The sequence below is a fragment of the Montipora foliosa genome, chromosome 2, assembly GCF_036669935.1.
Source record: "Montipora foliosa isolate CH-2021 chromosome 2, ASM3666993v2, whole genome shotgun sequence".
Lineage (NCBI taxonomy): Eukaryota > Metazoa > Cnidaria > Anthozoa > Scleractinia > Acroporidae > Montipora > Montipora foliosa.
The window spans coordinates 10,214,105-10,233,533 of record NC_090870.1 but is presented as its reverse complement, the minus strand read 5'-3'; the positions used below and the strand labels follow the sequence as shown (position 1 = coordinate 10,233,533).

At 42.4% G+C, this 19,429-nt stretch overlaps 2 protein-coding genes across 2 annotated transcripts in view; both read left to right on the top strand.

Annotated features, from left to right (window-relative positions):
• The window catches only part of LOC137992383 (tRNA:m(4)X modification enzyme TRM13 homolog), a 282,513-nt gene that overhangs the window by 90,874 nt on the left and 172,210 nt on the right, over positions 1-19,429 (top strand). The gene's annotated exons all lie outside the window — the stretch shown is intronic.
• LOC137992374 (uncharacterized) overlaps positions 1-19,429 on the top strand; it is a 44,012-nt gene that overhangs the window by 21,425 nt on the left and 3,158 nt on the right. The window contains exons 4-14 of the mRNA XM_068837695.1: positions 243-1,816; positions 2,143-2,782; positions 3,735-4,274; positions 6,240-6,429; positions 8,471-11,810; positions 12,587-13,090; positions 14,856-15,073; positions 16,210-16,364; positions 16,922-17,375; positions 18,211-18,324; positions 19,401-19,429. The exon at positions 19,401-19,429 is cut by the window's right edge and continues 108 nt beyond it. Of these exons, the coding sequence (XP_068693796.1) occupies positions 243-1,816; positions 2,143-2,782; positions 3,735-4,274; positions 6,240-6,429; positions 8,471-11,810; positions 12,587-13,090; positions 14,856-15,073; positions 16,210-16,364; positions 16,922-17,375; positions 18,211-18,324; positions 19,401-19,429 (7,758 nt within the window). The remainder of the gene's footprint in view (positions 1-242; positions 1,817-2,142; positions 2,783-3,734; positions 4,275-6,239; positions 6,430-8,470; positions 11,811-12,586; positions 13,091-14,855; positions 15,074-16,209; positions 16,365-16,921; positions 17,376-18,210; positions 18,325-19,400) is intronic.

Genomic DNA, 19,429 nt, shown 5'->3' with positions numbered 1-19,429 from the left:
GCTTTTGTGTATAAAGTGTTCATGTTTTCGAAGTTTAAATTTCATAGCATAACAGAGATAAGTACGACTTGACGACTCTTCGCAAAAACATCCACCCTGCAATTCTGATTTTCTAATTTCGCTCATATTGAGCCACAACTGGATCATGACTTTTTTAATGGCTACTGCAGAAAGCACATTTAATCCACTTTGGAATTAGTGGTTTAGTTTAAATTTGTGTATTTGCTTTGGTTACCTTGCAGGCGCTTGTGACGTGAAAGAAATGACGTTTGCCGGCCTTGATACAAGTGTAAACCATCAAACAGTCCTCCAGGAAGGTCAAAGATATTTCTTCACCGTAGAAGCAAGCAATGCAGCTGGTTTGAAAGGGTCAGCTTATTCCGACGGAATGACAGTTGATGTTACGCCACCTTTGATTGGAGAGGTCTTATATCACCTGCAGGCGGATGCAGCAAACATTGTTTCCCTGTCTCCTCAGTCACAAAGCGAACGAACGCGGCGATCGGTCGATGTCTTTTCCTCTCTTGGTTTGTGCACACGTGCTGAGCCGAGTTCATGCTATGTGCAACAAAGCAGTCCTCGGCGACTGGCTTTTTCCTGGACAAGGGCCATGGATGCTGAAAGCGGAGTTTTCTTAGTTCGATGGTGCGCTGGTAGTGGACCCCAGTTGTGTGATATAGTCTCCTGGAAAGTTGTCGATCCCGAGGCAACTTCGGTGGACTATTCTCTTTCAAATCCTCTATCACCTGGCAATATAGTGTACGTGACAATCCGGGCAATAAATGGTGCGCAGATGGTTTCTACAGCTTCATCTAATCCACTCCTCATTGATAATTCCGCACCAACAGTTGGTACTATTGTTGTGGGAAACACTCCCGGAATGATACATCTCAGAGACAACGAGGCGGTTGTCGCAGAATGGAGTGGGTTTGATGATGGAGAGAGCGGGTTAAGTCACTTTGAATGGTCTGCCTGTCACGCAAGCTCACCAAACGATTGTATCACGCCATTCGTTAACACAGGTCTCAAGACGACTTTACAGAATTCAGATTTAGATATGCAGCCCGGGATTTCATATGTTCTCCTTGTCCGAGCTCATAATAATGTTGGACTTTACAGTGAGGCTATATCAAATCCCTTCACTTTTGATGGCGTAGTACCGACGACAGGAACTGTCTATGATGGTTTAAGTGAGCTCACTGACTTGGAGAAACAGAGTTCTGTCAGCGAAATCTCTGCCAATTGGTCACCATTCTCAGACGCAAATAGCCGCATCGCTAAGTACGAAATGTGTGTGGGAACAGAGCAAGAGAAATGTGACGTGAATGGGTTTGTTAATCTAGGCATCACATTGAAAGGTACAATTGGTGGCTTGACTCTGAATCACACTGAAAGATACTTTGTCACTGTCAAAGCCACGAATGAGGCAGGCTACAGCACAATGGCATCTTCAAATGGAATCGAAGTTGACAGCACTCCACCATATGGTGGATCAGTGAGGGATGGTCAAAGACCTCCGGATATTGATTTCCAAGCGGATGACACGTATATCTACGCCAACTGGGACGAGTTTCGAGACGAAGAATCTGATATCAGTAAATACACGTGGTGTGCTGGAGCTACCAAAGGAACTTGTGACATCATCCTCGAAACTGATGTCGGCGTCCGCACAAGTGTTGGACAACAGATTCGCCCAGCCTTAGCAACAGGGATGGTCGTGTTCGTCACTGTCAGTGCATACAACGGTGCAGGTGCAGTTACCAGGGAGTCCTCTGATGGGGTAAAAGTCGATAGCACCGCTCCATTATTATCACAGGTAGAATAACTGATGTTGGACTCATACAGCTAAAACTAAATAGAATTTTTAAAAGTGAACGCTTTTTATAAGGCGGGGGAAGGGGGAGGGGGGGGAATGGTCCATGAGGAAAAGAAAATTTTGAACAGTTTTTAATCGGTGATTTTACGAAAGGAAACGGTGAACAAAGTAGAGTAATGATTCCTGAAAGGCAGCTTGCTTTTGTAAGCCCCTTCTGAGGGGCTAAATGAGAGCAACATTTAATACTAGGAAGAAAACCTTGTACTTCATCTCACTGCATAACCTTTCAATCCCTTTCTCACACCCACTGTTTTTGTCTGTTCAAGGTCATCGACTTACAGCAAAATAATTCAGCTAGCGTTGATAAGGACTATATCACCGCCAAAGACACCTTCTGCGCAAGTTGGAATACAATGGATGACGAAAGCGGTGTGTTAAAAAGCGAGATTTCGATCTGTTCTGCTATCAATATCAACGACTGTTTGTTGCTTAACTTGGATGTAGAAAACCACGAGATGATTTGCATTGCTGATTTAGAGTTCAAAGAAGGGGTGAAATATGTTACTCGAGTTCGCTCTACGAACTCTGTTGGGCGATCTAGCGAAATGTTGTCGGATGGTTTCGTCGTTGACTCAACAGCTCCAAGTATAGGCGAGATCATCCACGTGGAAAATGCCCCTTCTGAAGACGGAGGACAGATATTTACGTCCTCAAAGATCTCTGTCGAGTGGAGTGGATTCTTAGACCAAGAAAGTAATGTACGAAACTATTATCTTTGTGTCGGAACCCAGCCGAGCATGTGTAACGTCGTGAACTTTACGAATGTCGGAAACTCTACAAGCTATACTCAGAGTGGTGTTTTTCTCAAACAAGGCAAAACGTATTTTGTGACCGTGAAAGCAGAAAACAGTGCTGGTCTAATAAGTGACGCCACGTCTTCCACTGGAGTTGCTGTTGACATGACAGGTAATTGGGACTTTCTTTCTATCATTATACAACTGATGTTCTTATTTTAGATAAGAACATGGTATAGTTACTCAAGTTGAGCCTTTGAGAAGTTAATTAACTTGTAATTTGTTCATCCGTTTTGTAAACAGGATACTTTCGTCCAATGTTCTTTTCTTGGAACATTTTTCCATTGGTGTCCTAAAACTAAGATTAAACAAACCTTAGGGACGGTGCCTACTATTGTTATTGCGCATACGTTCTGCGCATCTCAAGATGCTCGGATTTCCCATCGGTGATGCTTACTAATACAGGGATATTTTTGCGCGGCTTAAAGCTATCCGGAGAAAGTAGATCTTAGTGAGTACTCTTGGTATCCAAAAAGAAGATTGGGGGTAACCATGCATTTTTGAGAGATAATTAAGCTTTAATTTGAGAAAGAACGCCATACATTGCTTTGTATTTTAAGCTTTTTACAGATATTATTCATGAATTACCTTTGAAAAATACGTGGTTACCCACAATTTTCTTTATGGATTTCAATAACACTTGTTAAGATTTACATTTCCTGCATAGTCAGAAACCGGGGTAAAAATATCTTTAATTAGTAGGCACCGTCCTTAACTACTCTGGAAAATCATAAAAGTTGTCAACATTGATGAAAACAATCTTGAGCAACCTTTTCGCACTCACCTCTAGTGTGTATTATTTCTTATTGTGACTGATTTCTCTTATATCTTATTGAACGTATTATTATTAATTGAGGAAAAATATTGCAAACAAGATCCAGAAAGACTAATACGAAAGCACAAACTGAATTTGTAGGCGGAGTTTTCTTTTGTCCCTTTAGTGGCGTGAAATAGGGGGTTTGGTTTGTTTTTATTTGACCGTTCTTCTTTGGACCAATAATTGGTAGATATAACAGACTAATGAACCAATGAAAACCCGATGCATGTTATTAAATTTATTTTAGAACCCACTAATGGCGGACAAATTCTTGACGGCCTTAAACAAGGCGAAGACGTTGACTTCCAACAAAGCAGAACCATAATATCAGCTCATTGGACTGCATTTGAAGATCTGGAAAGCGACGTGGGGAAGATCACGTGGTGCTCAGGTTCATCACCAGGTTCTTGCGACCTGGTAGAAGAAACATCCTTAACCCCAACCAGTACTTCGGTTCTCCAAGTTCTCGCTCAGCCGATTAAAAATGGTCAACGTTTCTTTGTGACTGTAAACGCGACAAACAGCGCTGGCTTGACGGCTTCAGTTACATCTGATGGTGTTATAGTTGACTACACACCTCCAATTTCGGGATCGGTGATAGATGGAATTGGTTTAGATGTTGATTATCTGGACGGCGAGGCTGATGTTAACGCACGATGGTTTGGATTTGAGGACTTAGAGTCTGGAATTGAGTGGTACAAAGTTGCTTTATGCGATGCTAGGAATTTGTCGTGGTGTCCACAGCCCTTCAGTGGAATAGGACAAGCTACTAACATAACCATTACAGGTACGTGTTTGGATGCTCCAAACAGTTTACTTTGATGTAAGCTTGTAGTGTTGTTTCTCTGGACATACAATGAAGGGTAGGGGATCGGGTGTAGGAGTTACGTTCACATCTTTTATGGAATTTGAGACTCTCACCACATTACTCTGTGGAAGGACATGTCCAACTGCCGGTTATCCATTCGTCATTGCTCCTGCCGACATGAATATCGACCAAAGTAAGCAAGCTGAAGCCCCTTCCTTTTAGGAGATTTGTTTGTTAATATTGTGTTAAAGCATTTCAGTTGTAGTTCATGCCCGAATGGACTGAATAGTGAACTCAGTGCAAATTAATATTCACACAGAGAGACGATACAATGTGTGTGTACTTAAGGATTTGCATGAGAATATGACGAGGCTCGCGAAATTCCCTCAGTTCTTTTACTTTGTCAATCATCTTGATGTAACTTTTAGTGGCATTTTGAACGTATATAGGTCGGCATTTACCAGAGAATAAAAAGATAAACACCCAGCTCAAAACCAGTCAATCGCCACTAACAGTAGCCTTGTTCAAAGCCCCATCATCACTAATCCTTGACAAGGTGGCTAAAACCTGCTTTTTCTTAATAACCGATAATTGTGGTTCCCACATCTTTCCTCTGTGCACTACCGAAAAATCCCCCCCCCCCCTGTTGTAAGCCCCCTGGATATAAGCTCATCTACCTGCTAACAAAATTATTATTCAAAGTGTAAGCCCCTCCACATATAGGCCCATCTATCGTCAATCTCGACCCCGGAGCTCTTCTCTTGAGTGAAGGAGAGAAGAGCTCTGGGGAACCCTGAAACAAGGTGTCTTCTCATTGGTTTTTGTTAAGAACAAAAAATAGCGTCTCTATTGGTGCATTCACGTTAGCCCGAGGAGTGAGCAGGCGCCGTAAGGTTCAAATAGCCAATTTTTGGCTGTAAGAGCCCTACGGCGCATGTTCTCCTACATAGAGTTTCCCAGAGCCTTGGGTTGATCCAAGGCTGTGGTGACAAGAATGCATCTATCGTGTAAGTGCTTTCCCTTTGCTTTTCTTTGCAAACATCCAAATTATAGCCATAAACAAGTGGCTGTGGAGTTTAGAACTATAATTACATGTAATGATACTAAAGAAGGAAAAAATGTTCATGCATATATAACACGACTATGAGTTCAGTTAAACTGTTCATTTCCGACACACCTGTTCAATGACAATGTTTTGGGGTAACGGAGCGAAAAGCTATTGTAGCTACAATGCGGCAGTTTTGCATTCAGGCAGATTTTTTGTAACCTCTCTACAATGAAATCTGACAAGAGAAAATGAGGGGACCGAGAGGGAGGCTCCCGGTCCAGCCCTTGGGATATGTCATGTCCACGAAAGTTATTTTTAGACGAGCGGAAGTCTTCCGAGACGTCCGCATGCAGGCCAACCTCGCTCCGATGTTTGAAAGAAAATAAATATTCATCAGCCTTCCACGTGCGCCGTCTTTTTCTCTTTTCACTAAGAACCTGAGAGCGAGGCAACACTGCATGCGGACGTCTCGGAAGACAGACTTCCGCTAGAACAAAGACTTTCGCTCGTCTAAAAATAACTTTCGTGGACATAACATATCTCGGCCAACGCCCTGAGCCTCCCTCTCTGTCCCCTCATTTTCTCTTGAATCTGACCCTTGTGTATTCCTTTCTTCACTTGCGCTTTATGTTCCTTGCTCCCGAAAATGTAATTCACACATGGTACATAACGTATTTCAATTCCACCTCCAAGAACCCAAACGATAGGTCTAAATGTACTGAATGTTATGCAAGATTCAATTCATTTCTCGTTTTATTTTATTCCGCTTATAAGCCCCGCATTCATAAACCCTCCCAAAACCCCTTGGGATTTTACGGTACGCTTTCAGAGAGGTGGGACATTCCAATCCCCAAAGAGAATTAGTTGTGATATTGGGACCCCTTTAACTTTTACAGGATTAGATCTTGAAAGTGGTGCTCAATACCTTATAATTGTAAAAGCAATCAACTTTGCCGGACTTGTCGCCGAGGCTTCATCTGACGGCTTCACCGTCGATTTTACACCTCCCACGGCTAGCCAAGCACGACTGGGATCTGGCGCCGAGCTTGTTAAATATCAATCAGACTTGACGAAATTGACCATCAGGTAAGCAACCTTGGACTGTCACAAGTCCCAATAGAATAGACCAATTTCGTTGTATTAAATTTTAGTCCTAAACAAAAGTCATCATCTCGAGGCTCTGGTGAATAAACTCGTACCAATCCTTATATTTATTCCCCAGAGCCTCGAGATGATGTCTATTGTTTAGGACGGAATTATGTATATATATATAAATTGGTCTATTGGCTTGCTGTTGTAATTATTATTATTTCTATTTAACAACCATGGTTCTGATCCCTTGAAATGATATTACGAATAATGGACCAATCTCTTTCATAACACCTTTTCAAGGTTTACTCGGCAATTGCGTTTTTACGCCAAATTGTAAAGGAATGGTTGATTGCAACCAGCGTGAAAAATTTTCAAGTTTTTCAAAGAGTGGGCGAGTTGAGGAAACATTCGGATTGGCAACAATGTTTAAAGATAAAATAAAAGCCCATTTGCTGCAATGTCAATAGGCCATTTTCGAAATATCAAATATTGAACTTGATAGTGAGGCAGAGAGGACAAAAAAAATAGAAACATGTCGCAAAGAATGTGGCGGGTGGGGGGGGGGGGGGGGAATTCGAGACAGTTATGCAAATCCGGAACGCAGTCGATGGTTTTTGGTTTGCATAAATGTCTCGAATTCTCCCAATGGAAACAATGAAAAAAGTCCTCTATTGCTGTTATAAAATATTTCTCAAAGGTAATTCGAAAAATGAAGGAAAATTCTTGATTGAAACAGATTTTCTTGATACACGCTCATATTCCCTACCAGCCAATCAAAACGCTCGTCTGACGGCATATAACCAATCAAAATTCGTGTTATGTCACAGCCGTGTTTCCATACTCTCATCTAAACACAGCTATTGACCAATGAGAGTGCGCATACTACCCTAATTATTTTATAAATAGTTATATTACATATGGCCTCAAATCAAATTCCAGTAGAATCGTGGTAGGGAAACGAAAAACAGTTCGAGTTCGCAGGGGTTTCACTTATCGGGGTCGATTGGATATCCAACTTGCCAAGTCAATTATTGATAGTTTACTGATTTTTCAGCACTTCAGTATGACAGAAAGAGGAGTGTCATATGATAGGTTTGGAATGTGAGAGTGAACGTGAAAAAAAAGGTTGTACTTTAACTCGAATGTGTCGAATGTGCGAGCGAAGGTAGCGAAAATTTAGTGAATGTTAAGATTGTTATTTAAGATCGCAAGATTGTACTTTACGGAGAATAAAGAACGATACGCTTTACAGTCCTCAAAACGTTCTTGCGGATTTCTCTAAAATTGAGTTAGAAGAACCAGAATTCGAGTTATCGGGGTAATTTTGATCAAGGAAAACGAAATTTAGTTCGAGTTAGCTGGGAATTGGAGTTATCCGAGTTCGACTTAACCGAGTTAAAACTACTGAAAAATGGGGTCAAATCCTAAGGACATGGGACTTAATTTGAGTTAAGAGGGGAGTTTGAGTTTCCGAATTCGAGTTACCGGCGTTCTACTGAAATTAACTAAAGGAAATCAAACGAAATGTTGGGTTTTGGTGAGAGGTGGAAGGGAAAACCTCTTTGAGGTGGGGTGGTTTGCAACCAATCTCTAGAGACACAGATAACGATGCTGCAATGTACAATTGCTGGTGGACGAACAAAAGGAGCTAATGAGAGATCTTTTGTTTTCGTTTACCAACATGGCGGCGATGACGTAACGTAAAACCACCAATAGGAGGCTTGCAACCAATCTCTAGAGACACAGATAACAATGCTGCAATGTACAGATGCTGGTAGACGAACAAAAGGAGCTAATGAGAGATCTTTTGGTTTCGTTCACCAACATGGCGGCGATGACGTAACGCGAAAACCACCTTTGCAGAGTAGAGAACCAACAAATTCAATTCAAATATGGCGTAGAATACGGGAATTGATCGTGTTCCACATAGGAGGAATAAATTTGTAAATTTACAGTTAAATATCTTATTTGCATATCAGCTTCTTCTGTTATGTGTTAACCTCATAGCCTTTTGTGATCTTTTCTTTTCTCCTAGTTGGTCTCCCTTCATTGAACCTGAAAGCGGCATCTCACACTATGAAGTATGTATCAGTATAATTCCGGACAACTGCAGCATCACTCCCTTCATTAACGTTGACCTCAATACAAGCGTAACTGTGAGTCCTCTACAGCTCCGCCATGGAGAATCATATTACGCCGTCGTGCAAGGAACTAATCGCGTAGGACTATCATCGGAAACGACCTCTAACCGAATCTTGATAGACTCAACACCTCCTTCGTTCAAAGATACCGACAACTTGTCCAGTAACTCGACACAAGTTCCGGGAATCACCACGGAGAATTCAAGCAATTTTGTCTCTCGTCGTGAAGAGGAGTTTGCTGGAAACTCGATAAAAACCAGCTCTCGAGTTCGCTTTAGTTGCTCGGAGGAGCTTTTGACCTCCAGCTGGGATGAGTTTGAAGATCTGGAGAGCGAATTGGAGCAGTATGACTGGTGCGTTGGGACATCAAAGGCCCAATGCGACGTGTTAACTTTAAAATCCGTCGGATTGAAACCAAAAGGCGCAGCAATAGTCAAGAGACTTGCGTCGGGTTCATTGCTTTATGCTACTGTCTTTGCTGTAAACGGAGCTGGTCTTAAAACTCGTTTGGTGTCAGAACAATGCAGAGTCATCTCTGTAGCACCGAAGATTTTGGAGGTCACTGACATTCCCAGTGTAAACTCAAGCGACCTGACAGATATAGACTGGCAATCAATGATGCAAAGTTTATCTCTTCGCTGGGAAATCATCGGACAGGCGATAAGCAACATTTCGCGCTTGCGTATTGAAGTAGCCGTTACACAATCTTCATCGAATGTTTCCGTCCCACAACTTCTCTCGGAAAAGTCCTGGAACGGGGAACCGATCGTGCATAATTTTATGGATGTGTTGTCTTGGCAACGAAATGTTACCATCCGTAGCGTGCCCACTGAACCATGGGAACGTTACCGGGGTATTGTAAGGGTCTGGAACGAGGGTGGTATTTACGCTGAGGCTGCAAGCGATGGACTAAGAATTGAGCCCACAGCCCCTCCAAAGAGGAGCTTAAAGCTTCATGATATGGCCGCGGAACAAGAGCATTTGAGGTGGTTGCCAAACTTAACGCTACCTGAAGTTAACGGAAGTCTGTTAGACGATGATGTTAAGTACGTATCTTCTCCAGAGGACGTAAAGATAATCGTCAACGGCAGCTTTAACCAAACCAGCAACAGAACAGCCTTTTTACTGGATCACAATCTTTTCAGCCCCAGTGTGGAACTCAAGATCATTGTGCAAAGAGTCACATCGGACAAGAACGAAAGCAATACCACTGAAGACTCGAGCATAATGCAAGTGCTTCCAGGGTTTGCTGATCCCGATGGACCCTGCTGTGCTAAGTGCCCGGTAGACCAACAAACTGTGTTCACTGACACGCACTTTAAAACCACTTTACCGTCCGAAAGGTTTGGTGCTTCTCTCGTTCATTTGCCAAATGGCTATTTAGCTGTTGCTTCAGCTGAAAGAGCATTTGCCTTACCGCTTAAGAATCGAAGTGCGAAGCACATAACCATTCAAGATGACATCACTGGCTCCGTTGAAAGGCCCATAAAAGTAGTGTCGCATAACAACCACATGGTGTTGTCGTCAAATAGCAAAGCACATCTTTATGTTAACAGCAAGGATTCTCGCGGCGATATCCAACTAACAAAGAATGCAGTTTTTACAAAATGCAAGAATGTATCAGACGCTGCTTGTCACGCTGATGACACGTGGGCAGACGTACTAAGTCAGGTCATTTCCATCTATAGGAACGTTGTAACGATTACCGCAAGTAATCTGACCACGAATGGCAGCGTTGTGGGTATGTTCCAGAAAAAAAATGAAGTCTGGACATTTGTAGACGCCCTTGGTGCAGATAAAGGGGATCCGAACTTCGGGCATTCGTTGTCTTTAAACGAGCACTTCTTGGCGGTAGTAGAAGGGGAAAAGAAAAACCCATGCATCTCGGTTTACTATATTCACTCAACTTCTCTGATGCAAACCATTTGCTTTGATGAAAATCAAAACTTCACTGGCCCTCTGTCTATTTATCTTACCGAAACTAATGCACTTGTGGTGGTATCGAAAGACTCAAGGTCTGCTAAAATCCTTCAACTAAATGCCACAACCCACTCCTACCACGAAGAGTGCAACTTTTTCGCTTTTGCACCATACGAGTTCTTGAGCGGATCTCTCGATGTGAACACTCGCAATGGAGGTTTTGTTGCTGCCTTGGGCATGCAAACATTGGAAGGACGCGACGGGGTTCAACTTTTCGGTTTCCAAGGAATCTACTCTAAGTATGAAAAGGGTCAGTGCGTTAAGCTTGGAAGAGTTATATCTCGAGAGAGTGGACTGAGAATGGATGATGGTCTTCCTCGAGCATCTGTCTCCTTTTCGGAGGATACAATCTTATTCGGCACTCCCAGTGTCCTTACTTGGCCTGGGCAAGAAGAGGCATTTGGTACTGGACGAGTGTATATGGCAACTTATTGCCCCATTGATCACTATCGCGTAAGAGTATCTCAAGTCAACGCTTTTGGTTCAGTAAAATGTGAGCCTTGCGAGGAAGGTCGAAAGTCTTTTGGCGGTTTTGTAGAAATGTGTTCATCTTGCCAAGAAATGACTTGCTCAGTGCCACAAAGCGATGATCCGTTTAGTTTTACATCGAGTATATGCGATTCTGTCTCTTGTCTTTCGACATCAACGTTGGACAATGAAACTAATGGATTGGATATCCACTTAATGAATGACTCGTTCTTTGTCCCTGGCGCAGAGAACCTCTATACTGTTGTATTTCTCGAGACAACACGAGCGGATCAATCAACGAGATCATTCTCAGATTCTTTTGTCATTGACTTGACAGCTCCTGAGGTTGGCATCGTGTACGATGGGATTGGCAGCGACCCAAATACAAACTGTTCGGAGAATACGACCTTTAGCGAAGACAGTCAGTGCTCCACTCGGAGCTTTAAAGACACTGATATTGACTTCACCAATGACACTCGTGAGATCCACGCCAGGTGGATTGACTTCCTAGACAGCGAAAGTGACATAGTGGAGTATTTCTGGTGTGTGGGGACTCAACCAATGAGTGATGACATTCGAGTGTGCGAAAGCACAGGAATGAGGCCAAACGGAAGTCACTATGGGCTTACTTTGCATCATGGGGATTCTTATTACATCACAGTTGTTGCCTGCAATGGAGCCCGCAGATGTTCAGCAACTCACAGTGATGGTGTTACCATAGACACTACTCCACCTGTAATGGAATATGTCAGAGATGGGATCATGGGGCCAGACATGGACTTCCAGGTAAGGATTGGTTCTAGTTCTGGTTTTAGAGTCAAACATCAAATAAGCGAACACCCAAAATGTCGAGCACTATTTGAATAATTTTTTTCTTTATGTGAATGAATGTAAATTTGAATTGCTGGTTAGAGACGAATGCGAGAAGTGATTCTCGCACTTAGCTGGACAATTTAAGGACGGTGCCTACTATTGTTATTGCGCATACGTTCTGCGCATCTCGAGATACTCGGGTTTCCTGTCGGTGATGCTTACCAATACAGTGATATTTTTGCGCGGTTTAAAACTATCCGGGGAAAGAAGATCTTTGTAAGTACTCTCGTTATCCACCTTTTGAACAACTGTGGCCAGGTCGATGGGCACGAGGGGTCCTCCCAGAGCGGGAGGTTCGACTGCCCTTGCTTGGATCACTCTTTACCTATTGTTTTCACTTTTCTGTCTTCTCACTGACTCCTCGACTTTTACAACGAAAATGCGGATTCCCCTACCTCGACCTTGAGCGTTATTGGCGTCCCATCAACCTTTGCACTGCCATTTTTGGATTGTTAACGTTTCGAGACCCTTGGGGATGCAGTAGCAGAATGATATTTCCCAGTTTTATTTCAAAGCGTTTCAAGAAAGAAATTCTAGATAAATATGATGATTATAGCAAAGAGTATCTACCACTGTAGTTTCTTCGTTAAACCTCGCGTAAGCACAAAAAAAAAATAATGCTCTAAAGCCCCATCTGCTAAGACGTAGTCCAAAATGATATTTCGAGTCAACATGTATCTCCTTTATAGGTCTTTGTTGACATCATTTTCGCCTATTTTGCTGCAAAAGATTCAGAGAGTGATGTGACGTCATACGAAGTAGCCTGGGGAACTGCGCCTGGTCTGAGTGATGTAAAGGAGTTTGAGGAGGTCACTAATACGACAATTTGGTTAGCTAAGTTCAAAGACAACGCGCTCGATATAGGAAAGAAATATTTCGCCACCGTTCGAGCTACGAACGGAGCTGGTTTACTTTCCCAAGAATTGTCCTCTAATGGCATCGTTGTCGGCAAGTCGGAATACGTCTTTGATAATGAATCGTCCGCCTCGTTTTTCTTTGATACTGTAAATGTCAAAGAAGACGGGTCGCGTAAGGACGGAGGAGTTGGGCAGACATACGGGACATTGACTGTTCCTCAAGGCGCAGTTGAAGGGGAAGTAAAGCTGCGGTCTTTCAGCTTGGATGATGATACGTTGAACCAAAACGAGACGGAAGAGGGCCCAGTCAGCAATCCTAAAGTTACAAAGCCAAAGGTTTGTTGTTTTCAGCGAAAATTGCCATTCTCTCGTTATGGCAATTTAAATTTACGCTAACGAGTGACGTTCCAACCGACCGTTTCTTTGTCCACTGACCGACTGACTGTATGACTAACTGTAACTGAATGACAGGCTGACATGACTGAGGGTTGGGATTAGAATGGATCTGACTTTATGACAACCACATAACATTTCGTTAGGTTGGCGAGGTGAGGATGCTGTGTGTATCATAAAATATCACCCTCGACGGTCATTAATAACTAACAATTCTCGAACGTGTGCCGAGGCTCAAATAGTGCAGATTTGTACTTTTAAGTACTTATCTGCACGGAATCTTGTCTTATTACTTATCTGCATGGAATGACCGGGTTTTGTCTCCTCGTTTGGAAAAACCTTAAATAACAATGAAGGGGTAGTTTCTAAAGAAACTGTGGTGCTGCGTCGGTGGGGAAGTAGTATACAAAAATTTGGTTTATCAACGGAGTTGATAATGTAAATTGACCACCGTACAGAGATTCTAAAAGCTGACGTTTCGAGCGTTAGCCCTTCGTCAGAGCGAATCGAGGGATTATGGGTTACGTGTAGTTTTTATAGTAGAGTGGGAGCTACGCTATTGGTGGTAACATGGCAACGTGAAAAGTAGGAATATATTAGTTAAATGAAAAGCGTTCGTTAATACCGTGAGGATTTAGGGTGCCGATTTGAAAGATCGATGGAATAACAATGACCACGACCAGGTTTTCTGAGCCCGCGAGACTGAGCACCCCCGGCAAACCATTGTTTTAACGAAAACCGCTGGTCAGCAACCTGGTTCTGGTCATTGCTGTCTAAGGTCTTCCCTTGTTTGGCCTTGAAGTTGTAAGTTGTGTTATGTATTTGTCATAACGTGTCACACTGTGGCGTATCAATTTTAGTCATAACCCATGACTGACTGAATAAATAAATGATGAATGAATGAATGAATGAATGAATGACAGACAGACAGACAGAAAGTCTGACTGACTGACTGACTGACTGACTAAACGAACGAAGAATGAATGAATAACAGAATGCATGATTGACTGGCTGAAGGAACGCACGGTCGAATGAATGAATGAATGAATGGTTGACTTAATGACAACTGACCAGTAGTCTGAGATCTGTGATCTGCTAGTCGAGAGACTGAATAATGTCTAAAGCCAGTAAACACTTAATGACTGGTCCCGAGGGAAACAGTTCGTTTTGTTTCCCGAGAATCTCAATGTTTACCCGAGGCGCAGCCAAGAGAAACAATGAAATTCGAGGGAAACAAAATGAACTGTTTCCCGAGGGACCAGTCATTAAGTGATTTGTTATATAGCACAAAAAGAAAAAGTGCAACGGCAACAGCAAAGGCGGTAACAGTGCACTGTTACTCTCTGACGTCATAGATTTTGCACTGTTGCCCTCTCAGAAACTTTTGGCGGGAAACAATTTTATTCTTAGATGTCATGTAACCTCGAAGTAACTAATGAGAGCGCGCGCTACTGGGGGAAAATTCAGCTATATAACAATGTCGATTGATTGACACTCTCTCACTATTGATTGAATAACTTACTTAATTACTTTCTCACTCATGATTGAATGCTGGACTGTCCGATTGAGCCACTGTCTTGTCAGCTGCTTCATTAGACTGACTGATCCAGAAAAGTGGAGCGCTACGCCGACTAGTTTGCTTGTTTAGCAAATTATATTAAGAAAACAGTCAATTTTCTTACATGGCGCTTTGAACTTTCTTCGTCAGCAATTCATGCTTGGGAATTACAGTTTCGTCATCAAAGCTTTGGACCCAGTGAACAATACAATTCAGGAAGGCTTTACCTTTGCGAAGCCGATCACTATTTCCATGTTCTATGACGTGGATAATCTGATAAAAGCGAACAAAAAGCATGCTAATCATGAAGTGACTAAGGAGGACGTAGACCCTGTGTTGTATCTATGGGACCCTACAAATGAAACCTGGTAAGTAACTCTGTCTGTTGCTAGTTTGAATCCGAAGAAAGAGAAAAGTGAATTGGCTAGAAGAGGTTCTCTTTTTCTAATGCCTATTTAAGCAATAGAGGACGTTTTCCATGTTTCCATAGCCTCATCTAAACACGAGGGCAATTTGGGAGAATTCGAGACGAGACGCAGTCGAGGGTTTGCATAACTGTCGAGAATTCTCTTAACTCCCCCGAGTGTTTACATGAGTCTATGGAAACACGGAAAAAAGTCCTCCGTTGCTTTTTTAAATAATTCTCAAAGATGAAGGAAAATGCTGTTTTTTTTACTTCTCGATTGAAAAAGATTTTCTTGATACACGCTCAAATTTTCTACCAACCAATCACAACGCGCGTCTGACAACACATAACCAATAAAAATTCGTGTGATGTCACAGCCGCGTTTCCATGCTCTCATCTAAACACAGCTATAGACCAATGAGAGTGCGCTTACTATCCTAATTATTTTATAAAAGGGGTTCTTTTCTGGTGTCATTGTTTACACTTTGTTCCATTAAGTTTGCTCACAGAAGGCATCATCGTATTTCCAAATTTTCTTCAAAAGGTAGAAGAACTGTTAAACTTCGTTAAATCTTCAGTTTTAAACCTTAAAGCTTGGACAACGAGCCAGTTATTACTGGCATAAAAAAAACCCCTGATAGATCGAACCCGGGCCAGATTTGTGCCAGGAGGTGAGGAGGCGAGCATCAAAAACAAACATTTGACTTGATTTGCTTTCATTGTTAATTTCAGTTTACAGTGTCCCCAATTAGTGCTTCAGCGCTAGAACGACTAGACACTTAAATAACGTTCCTTCCTTCCTTCGCCACCACGCCATCCCTGAAAATAGGTGTCAAATTTATTCAAACCAGAGAAGCATCAACTCTGTCTGATCCTCAGATATATGGACTTCCTTAACTTATTATGGTGATGGTCCAACAAGACACTGACAAATCTCCTCACAGACGATCTCGCTGTCCTCTTAAAACTAGTTGATATAAAACAAAATGTCTCGTAGCCTATAAATTTCGCAAAATATCTCCAAACACTACGGTTTATGGCACGGTTTGGTTCGTAAGAGGTCGATGTACTTCATAATATTGAGATTTGTTCTCGTAGGACTGACGCTGCCCTTACGTGTTCTGAGCCGTGGAGTCACGTGAATCGATCCATCAAGCTATTAACAGTAAAGGTGTGTCACTTGACACAGTTTGCTTTCCTCTGGTCATTTAAAGCTCAGCACGGCATGTTAATACTTGACAAAAACAGCTCAAGTAAGTACATTTGTTTGTTTGTTTGTTTTTTCGCTGCAAGGTTGTCCGCACCACAGCTACTGCCAAAAATTGTGATTCCTTAGATCAGATCCCAACATTTAGAAGTCCGTTTTTAGGAAGGGTGCGTGAGTTCTGAAATGACCCATAGTATTTACAATCAAGGGGCCTATGGTCAATCGTCGATATCCGAAAAGCCAAGAAAATCTAGCCATTTACAGGTGTCATTGACACAAACAACCCCTCTCTCTTCAGTTATTTTAAGCATCGGTCCGATCGGTGTTGAACCCACAACCTTTCCACACATTAGTCCAACTGACAAATTCATTGGAGGGTCGTCTTTTTAAGGTTAGTGTAAGTCGAGACATGTCAGTGAAAATCTTGCTTTTTATTTTTTCCCTTGCCTGATTCTCAGACGGTCCAAGTCGCTCGTGTCACGCACTCTTCTCCCTAGAGTGGAGTACGTGACACGAGCAACCTGGAGAATTAGGCTATGTTTCCCCACATAGGCTTTTAGTTTAAAACAATCCTTTTTAATGTGTGGATTTTACCCATTGCAGTTTACAACAAAGAAGGCGTGGTCGAAGTGTCCCGCACCCGACAAGTAACAAAACTAGAAATTCCAGTTCGACGAGCGAAAGGCTCCTTGGGTGACATCACAATCCGGTGGTCTCTGTATCAAAACGAGTCCTCCCATGGCCCAAACCTCTTATGGCCAACATCCGGGAAGATCTCTTTAGCAGATGGCGAGTGGAACAAATCTTTTATTGTCAACCTCGACGACGACGAGAAGGACGCGCCACAGTCCGTGGTCTGGGTGCAACTGGATAAAACCACGGGTGGAGCCTTGTTAGGGTCACGTGATCAAACCACTGCGAAAGTTCGAATTACAGGAAAAGAGAGTGAAGAGATTTGGCAATGGATTGTCATAAGCGTGAGCGTTCTTGTCGCATTGATTTTGATTATTGTGCTTGTTGCGTGGTGGCAACGAAGGAAGAGGCTCAAAGGCAAAAGGTTAACCTACACCTTTTTGTCATTTTTTTCTTCAAACTTAAGGTCACTATGAAGAAGGGAAATGTGTATTTGTTGGTAATGTTTCGTTTTTTCATCGTGTTTATCACCGCCCCTTGTGTCTTATTACAAGTCAACTAGAACTAAATTCAATAAGCGAGTTCAGAGTTTCAAAATAACGTGCGCGCGTCGGGATAAAAGCAAGCACATTATATTAAAAAACCAAAATACTTCTAACTCAAATTCTTGCAGCTATTTACCAGCCATTTAGTGATTGGCCTGAACTGAATATCTCAACTCATCAAAACCCAAGACCACAACTAATTGAACCAAGTGTCAATCATCGAAGAGTAAGAATTACCCAAATTGGCGTAGTCCACATCAGCGTCAGAAAAGTGTCTATTTTTTAAACCAAGTTTTGTGGGAAAATAAACAACATACCAAATCGGCTAACTCAATGTTGTACCCAATTCAAACCCCTTGAGATTAAAACCCTTTTTTCCTGGTATTTCCATATCATTTAAATACAATACACAAAGAATCTTAACCCCGGGAGATTTGAATTGGGTACAACATTTGGTCTATTGTTAATTTTCCCGCAAAACTTAGTTTAAAAACAGTCACTTTTCTGACGCTGATGGGGACAAACCTAATACCAGATTCTTACTCTTGAGTAATAGACTCTTGATTGAACCTGTTTAAGCACATTGCTCTTTCTCACTTAGCCCTGGGTGCTTCAACTTTCTTTTTCATGCAAGCTCTGACTAGTTGATTTGACCCTCTGCGTCTGCTCTGACTGTTCCGTGTAATTTCTTTCCTGTGGTTTCTTTTTGCGCAGGATTGATACTCACAGATCCACCGAACCAACAGAGCTCCCTCGCGTAATTGCCATGACAACAAAAACAGGAATCGTGAAGCTGAATGCTGGTGAATTGGATTCGGACGCTCAAGGGTGAGTTCATGTCATTTTTCCTAAAGGAGGATTTTTCCCGTGGCATTTTCTTTTCTAAGTGACAGATTGGTTTCCTCGTGTGCCTGTGACGTCAGGTGCTGTGAAGAAAATGTGTTTTTATCTCGTGAATGCGCAATGAACGAGTTATTGGGGCCAAAGTCATTCTATCATCCATCATGAATAGACCATATTCGTATTCTCGGTATTGGACTGGAACTAGCTTGCAATGGACCGCGCACCGGTGGCTCAGTTGGTTAAGCACCGGGCTGTTACGCGGGAGGTCGTGAGTTCAATTCCGGCCGGACCAACACTCAGGGTCTTTAAACAACTGAGGAGAAAATGCTGCCTTTGTAATTACATCTGCATATGGTTAGCCTCTCTAGTCTTCTCGGATAAGGACGATAAGCCGGAGGTCCCGTCTCACAGCCCTTCAATGTTCATAATCCTGTGGGACGTAAAAGAACCCACACACGTGTCGCAAAGAGTAGGGCATGTAGTTCCCGGTGTTGTGGTCTGTCTTCTGTGATGTATCATGGTTGGGAGGGTAAATGCTCGGAGAAACTAGCTACACCAAGCTACTCTAAAAATCCGAGGGTAAATAAAGATATATGATATGATATGATATGGAGGCTAATGCGGGGAATCTTTTCAAATGCAAATACTTTCTAATATATTCCCCCGCATTAGCCTCCATTGCAAGCTAGTTCCAGTCCAATACCGAGAATACGAATATGGTTTATTAGTTTTTCCTAAATGGACTGGGAACGAGTTGGCGATGAAAGCGAAGCTTAAACAAGTGAGTGTTTTTGATATTTTGCACGCAAAAATGTAAAGAATTTCAGAATCATTTTGCTTTTCGTTGTCTTGGAAACATGCTAAAAGTTCATCTTTTTAAAACAATCGGATGACAGGTTTACAAATGGATATCGGGTTCGAAACGTCACTGGGGCTTTCGAGAAACGGACTCTAGGTCACCTAGCAAACTGCTTCAAAATACATTTTTGTGGCTTTAACTCATCGTCTTAGCATAGGTCTTGGTTTCAAATATTATTCCCTTTCTTCTTCGATTTCATTAGGTCCTTGTCCTCCTTGCCTGGTTCTCTTG